At 34.5% G+C, this 7,101-nt stretch overlaps 1 protein-coding gene across 1 annotated transcript; it reads right to left on the bottom strand.

The window, feature by feature from the left end:
* Nucleotides 1-233: 233 nt before the first annotated feature.
* On the bottom strand, nucleotides 234-5,859 carry LOC143620416 (heavy metal-associated isoprenylated plant protein 7-like). Its single transcript, XM_077092118.1, has 4 exons — nucleotides 5,781-5,859; nucleotides 5,363-5,568; nucleotides 5,178-5,268; nucleotides 234-775 (listed from the first exon to the last, which is right to left on the bottom strand). The coding sequence occupies exons 1-4, from the start codon at nucleotides 5,833-5,835 to the stop codon at nucleotides 363-365; spliced, it is 765 nt and encodes a 254-aa protein (XP_076948233.1). The 5' UTR covers nucleotides 5,836-5,859; the 3' UTR covers nucleotides 234-362.
* Between the last annotated feature and the right edge of the window lie 1,242 nt (nucleotides 5,860-7,101).

Below are 7,101 nucleotides of genomic sequence, written 5' to 3'. Positions count from 1 at the left end.
TAAGAAACCTCAAATTACAAGTCAAACAATCTGATGGCTTGAGAGGGATGAGAAATAGTAAGTGAGTGACACATAATTTTTTAATATACATTTTTATAGATAAATAGTTGTGCAACATAAACTTAAAACAGAGTCTATAACGAATGTTTCCAATTTTAGATTTACTTTTATTTCATTTATACGATGCAAACATTTTAGAACTTGTATCAAATTTTATTTCTTAAAAGCTAAAAAAGTTCACAAAATTCAAGAGCTTTTTTTATGCACACTTTTATACTCCATACATGTCCACCACATGTAGACATTACAAAAGCTCAAAACAACTTCCATGTTACTACTTTCCAGTTTTACCCCTCCTTTATTTACATTACGCTGCATGCATTGGGGTTCTCATCACTAAACATCTGTGGGGCTTGTGATGGATACGTATACGCAGGTTCCGCAACGTAACTTGGAGGGTATAATTGGTAATTCACCGGCGGATAATAATAATATCCATTTTTTCTCATCTCCATGACGGCTGCCGCCGTCTCCTCCTTGCCGGCCGCTTCTTGCTTCTCGGCATCTTCGCCAACCTTCTTCTCTTCATCCTTCTTATCGCCACCATCCTTTTGGTCGGTCTTATGTTCCTCCGTCTTGGGCTCATGATCTTGCGTTAGAATGACCGTGGTTTTGCCGGTTGTTTTGTGCACGTGATCCACCAGCTCCGCCACCGGAAAAGTGCCTTTTACCACTACCTGTGAGTTCTTTTGATCCGGGAATGCACTTTCCACCCCTACATTCCCAAAAACAATACGAAATTTGAACATATTTATAAGAAGGCGAAAATCTTAGATTAATCATGAGCTCAAACACATAAAAATAAAAATTAAAAAAACAACTTTTTTAAACTATACAAAGATCATATATATATCCAAGAAAAAAAACAGCTTTTACAATAAACGACAAAAAAATCATATGACATTTTATTGCAGGATAATACTTCCCAACGTTAAGGCTAGTTCATTAAACTAGCCGGTATAGAGCATGCTCAAACTAATAAAATAATTAATGATAAGTAAATGAATAAACAATAACACAAATTGAAAATCAAACTTTGGAGCCACTTATTTTATCATTTTCAAGAATATAATAAACTTTCTAATTAAGAACATTCTCAGTTCATTACCTACATATACAGGGCCGATCCAATAGTATAGGAAACTAAAGTCTAAGCTTTGGGCTCTCAAAATTTTAAGGCTTCATTTTTTGAAAAAAAAAAATTTACTTTTAGCTAGAGGTGCACAAAACAACCGGTTCCGGACCCGACCCGGCGGTTCCTACCCGGAATCGGACCCGACCCTACCCGCGGGTATGGACCAAGTTTTGGGTTTCCCTATGAAACTGTACCCGAAACCGGAACCGACCCGGACCCAGTGGAACCGGTTCCGCAAATACCCGGTCAAAACCCGGTCGTACCCTACCCGAAACCAAAAAAAAACCCGATGGTACCGGTCAAAACCTGGTCAAATACCGGACTATAACCGGAACCGGTTCCTACCTGAACCTGTTTTTGACTTTGGTTACTGTACCCGGTTCTGGTTCCTACCCGATTCCGATTCCTGAGAATACCCGATTTGTGCACCTGGACTTTTAGCTTTCATATTAAAAAATACGTTGCAGCTTAATCAAATTAGGTTTGTTTGTTTTTGAAGACAAAAACTGTCTGCAATCTGATTTCATCTGATTTCATGTCTGCAATTGAAGATTTGGTCTGAAGGTCTGTAATCTGAAAATATAATACTGTTTATTTTATAAACTGGGTATCGTCTGCATAAACTGAAAATTAGTTACCTATCATACATATCACAGTAGATAGAAATTATATAACGTCTATAGACTAGTAAAATAGTTGGTGGTAGCGGTGGACGGTGGTGGTGGCGGATGGTAGGTGGGTGGTGGCGGCGGACGATGGGTGGTGGTGGTGATGGACGGTGATGGTGGTGGGTGGTCGACGGTATTGGTGGCGGATGGTAGGTGATGGTGGCAGACGGTAGGTGGTGGTAGTGGACGATGGTTGTGGTTGACGGGGTGGGTGGTGGTGGTGATGGACGGTGGTGGTGGGTGGTGGATGGTGTTGGTGGCGGATAGTAGGTGGTGGTGGCGGACGGTGGGTGGTGGTAGTGGATGATGGTTGTGGCCGACGGGTGGCTGGTGGTGGTGATGGGTGGTGGTGGTGGTGGGTGGCAGTGGACGGTGATCATGGTGGACGGTGGTGGTGGTGGACGGTGGTGGGTGGTGGTGGTGGCGGACGGTGGGTGGTGGCGGACGGTGGTGGTGGTGGCGGCGCATGATGGGTGGTGGTGGTGTTCCACATTGGGTGTTGGTAGGATGTTAAGAAGTGTGAAGATGTGTGAAGAAGTTAAACAATAGCTTCTTTTTTAAGACCATAAAAGCAGTTTGCAAATATTATTTAAAAAAAACAGTTTTCAGAAGCTTATGTCTGCACGTAAGCAAACATAAGTGTTGTACATCGTAGTGGGATGCATGCTCCTTTATTTCCTTGGAGGCCTGAGTTCCAATCATACTAGGCATGTTTTTTTTTTAAATTATTACTAGTAGAGTTGCAAAGAAAATAATATATATTGTATACATGATGATTAATTAATCACTTTTTCCCTATTTGATTAAAAAAATAGACTTTGGCCATTATGATTGTCCCTTTCTAAGATGGTATATTCTTTTTATGATATACATCACCTATTTGATTGGTGGAGAGGAGACGAGAAATCACCTACATGTTTCAGAACCCATCGACCCTCACAATTCATAATCAATGGATATCCATGAGTCAAGGTTTAAAAGTTTGATTTATTTTTCTATTATCAGTTTTCATCTCTCATTTATTTCGGTTGTTGCTAAAGTCATGCTTTATTTTCGTTCGATTACGCTTGATTTGTGCTTTGTTGATTATTGCCGTATATTTTCTCCTTAGTAAATTTTACTAAGTTAATTAGTTGGTTTATGTTAAAGTTCTTTTTATTTGTTTGATAGTGACATCGATTTTGAATCGGGGTAGCTAAAATAGCATCTCATGCTAAATCTTATTACTTAATTTCATCATATTTTGACGTGTTAGGATAGTAAGGAAAATAGTTATATATTTTGGAAAAAAGGCCTCATATATATTATTTTGCTTAGGCTATCAAAATCGCTGGGCCGCCACTGTATATATATATATATATATATATATATATATATATATATATATATATATATATATATATAATTGCATTAAAATTTACTATATTTTCTCTTTCATATTTAATTAAATAATATAGTTTAATTTTGTAATTATTTTTTCCCCTACTTACAGCCACTTTCAGAAACTATATAAAAATTATAACCCAATAAAATTTCTATTTTCTTTATTTATAGCCACTCATAACTATACCATATAATTTACAAATCTCTCTCACATATTTTTATATGAAACAGGTTGAGAATGCTCTAATAACTTATTATATGGGAAAGGGTTAGATGGATAATTGTGTGAGTGTGTTAGATGTTCGTGTTTTTAGTTTACATCCATCTATTATTATTATTTTGAATGACATTTTTATTATTGAAGAAATAATGAAGATCAAAATTTTCTTTTTTCTCGGTTCATTAAAGGAAAAAAGTCAACTTTTTTACTTACGTTGATACAAATAATTATATATAATTCAATTTTTATTAAATATTTAATGAGTTAGTGTTTTACTAAACTGCACGGTGTCCACAACGGAACAAATATAAATGAGAGATACCTTTCTTAACAAAACTAGAGTTAACAAAACTAAAATGTGCTTAGAGAATCCACAATGTTACGACCATTTTTAGGTGTTACATCATATTCTTATAAATCTTTAAAAACTCTTATTCTATTTTCAACTCTACAAATAACTTTATCATTTTTAGTTTTCACCTCATTACTTACATACTACACACAAAATTTAAATAAAGCATTTTCTGTAACTTAACTTGGGATTATCTCCATAGAAAAAGCCACAAAAAAACAAGGCCTTTGTTAAAAAGCTTGGACCTAAATGCATAATTCTACAATGCTAAGGGCTAGTAAGGGCATGCATTGGAGATACTCCTTAGCATTGCAGAATTATACTCTTATGTTCAAGCCCTTCCACATGGGCTTTGGTTTTGTCGCTTTTTGCATAGAGGTGGGTACAAATTAAGTTAAAAAAAACTGTCTTATTTAAATGTTGTGTGTAATGTGTAAGTGATCAGGTAGAAACAAAAAATGATATGAATATTTGTAGGGTTAGAGATAAAATAAGGATTTTTAAAAATTTGTAATGAATGATGTGACACTTAAGAGTGCCCATATTATTATGGATAGTCTTAAAACTACGTTTAACGTCTAAACAACCTCTGTTTTAATATGTTCTTTTTTTTTCTAAAATAAAATGACTATGTAGTGAACAACATGTAGTTAATAGATACATATACATGGCTAGGGTAAGGTTAAAATAAAAACCCCACTTGAGTTGTGAAAACTCTAGAAACTCATTCTCAATCATATGTTTTTAATTAAAGTTTGAAACTTGTGGTACACAATTAAAGTTAATAAAAACTGTAAAAGTTAATATAATTTTTTCTCTCTCCTAAAAATATTTATAAAAATTAGTAAAAAAATGTTAAAAAGTAGCAAAACAAAATTATTTTTTTTTATTTTTTGATATTTTGTATTAAATGTAACAACATATATTACATGTGTGAAAAAACACAAAGAAAAAACGATGTTACATAGGGTTTTCACTAGTTTTCACAACTCTATCAAATGGTAGTTATGAAGTTGGATATATACTTAAGAAACAAATATGTAATTTCTTGCGCTCTTTATATGTACCTTCAAAAGCTACAAACCTTACAGTTAAAAGTAATAAGAATAAACTTGGTTACCAGTCCTTTTCTATTTTTCAAAATGTTTTATTTGAAGCTCATCCTTTCATATTGTTTAAAATTAGTGAAAGTATATTTTTATTAATATTTTTTAAATAGTGTATTTAAATAAATATACCCTCTGACACACACTAAACGTGAGATTGAAGTATGTGCAAAAGAAAAAGTAAAAAAGGTTTTCTTTGGTAAATATTTGTGAAAAAGTAGAAAAAAATAAAATAAAAAAAATAGTAAATTACCCTTCATCCTCAAAATGCGTTTTCTGATCCCTTGGGCACAAGCTTCACAATGCATGTGTACTTTCAACACCACCGTAACCACCGGCGGTGGCTGCATGTCACCGGGAAAAAAATAAAACAAACTCGACAATGTTAGAAACCACAATTAAATCAATCAAGACAATATAATAAGAACTAACTACAACCTCATCTTTCTTCACTTCCGGTTTAGGAGTTTCTTCTTGCTCCGGTTTCTTGGGCTCCTCCGTCGCCGGAGTTGGTACCGGCGATAACAGCTCAACTTTCCGGTGACATTTTTTCTCAAGTCTTTCAAAAACCTTCGATGGATCTGCTTTTTCTCCTTTCACTGTGACCTTATGAGTCTTACAATCCGTAATAACATCTTCAACTCCTGTTTAAGCATTAATTAAACCAAAAAATTCTTTAAAAAACCACATAAAATAAGAAATGCCATAATTTATATATAGTCTATTTCATATAATATAATATATATAATAGAGGCATATACGCTAGCAACAAGCTGCAACATCCCATTTTTAAAAAGCAAAACCGATCATGTTGAAAACAAAACTATAGTTCTTCGGAGTCAAATAACTCACGAACCTTCAAGGCCTCTAAGGCATCGATGGACTTTTCTAGCACAGCCTTCACAATGCATGAACACTCTCAAAACAACTTCTTGTGGCGGGTCTTTATAATTAGACTCCTTATTCTCATCTCCGGTGACCGGTTTCGCCTCTTCTTCCACCTTCTTTTCCTCCTAATTATAACAATGATCGATCAAACAATAATATCGTAAAAACAAACATTAATCAACAAACTTAACCAACATTAAAAAAACTCTCTTTTTTTTTTACTAAAAGACTCATCAAAACCATACCCACATCAAAGAAACTCACTTTTGTTTCAATTTTCATACCCTTATATATAAAGACTCATTCTGTTAGCGAATACAAATTTCCAGATTAAAGAAACTCATTTTCACTTTAAATAATTATAATGAGAGTCAAATAGCTAGGCCGGGTTGAGAAAAGTGAAGAAGAGATTATACCTGATCTCCCATTAAACAGCTGTGTACGTTTAAATGCGAAGAAGGCTTTAGGGTTTTATAATGGTCTGACTGTAACAAAAACACACAGTAACATACAGTTGTGTGTGATTTAATCGAGGTGAAAAGGGAGTGTGTGATTGAGCTGGATATTGATATTGATAACGAGGAGGACCATCAGGTCTTACAGAGAATTGCACTCATCATAATCATGACGTGGATATTATTTATGCCACGTCAGATAAGTCTTTTTGTCTACATATATTTTCCACTAATCTCATCTTCCTTGATCATATTGTTCCAATTACATATAATCTTTTCTAAACATACATTATTAATTAAGGAAAATTCCCAAAATAACCTATTTTAGAGAGAGAGTCTCCAAAATAGCCATTTGACTGAACGAAAGCCATCTGCCGCTGGCTTTCAGATGAGAAAGGAAGACCGGAAGACCGGAAGACGGTGGTCGGAGCTTCGGCAACCGACGGCGTCGGTGATGGTGGTGGTGGTGGTGGTGGTTTAGTGGTATAATTGTAAAAAATATATTTTTCCAAGAATTTGAAAATATGGACGGGAAAGGTAGGAAACATAAAAAAACAGTCTCTCAAGACGGTTTTTGAAAAAAAAAATTTGGAAAAATCTGAACTTTTACTCCAATATTACAAAAAATTTGGACTTTACCTCCATTATTTCCCTAAATCTCGTATCTTACCTGACTTTCTTTAGAAATATGGGCTACTCCTTTATTTTTATATTTTCCCAATGCGTCTTGACAGTCTAAATTATAAAAAATTTTGAGAAAAAAGGGCTATTTTGAGGACTCTCTCTCTAAAATGGGCTATTTTAGGAATTTTCTCTATTAATTATTAAAGGAAA

The sequence above is a fragment of the Bidens hawaiensis genome, unplaced genomic scaffold (genome assembly GCF_021521415.1).
Source record: "Bidens hawaiensis isolate Kalapana, Puna unplaced genomic scaffold, B.hawaiensis_p1.1 tig00002572_1, whole genome shotgun sequence".
Taxonomy (NCBI): domain Eukaryota; kingdom Viridiplantae; phylum Streptophyta; class Magnoliopsida; order Asterales; family Asteraceae; genus Bidens; species Bidens hawaiensis.
Note: the sequence above shows the minus strand (reverse complement) of the source record. Positions and strands in the feature narration are given on the sequence as shown.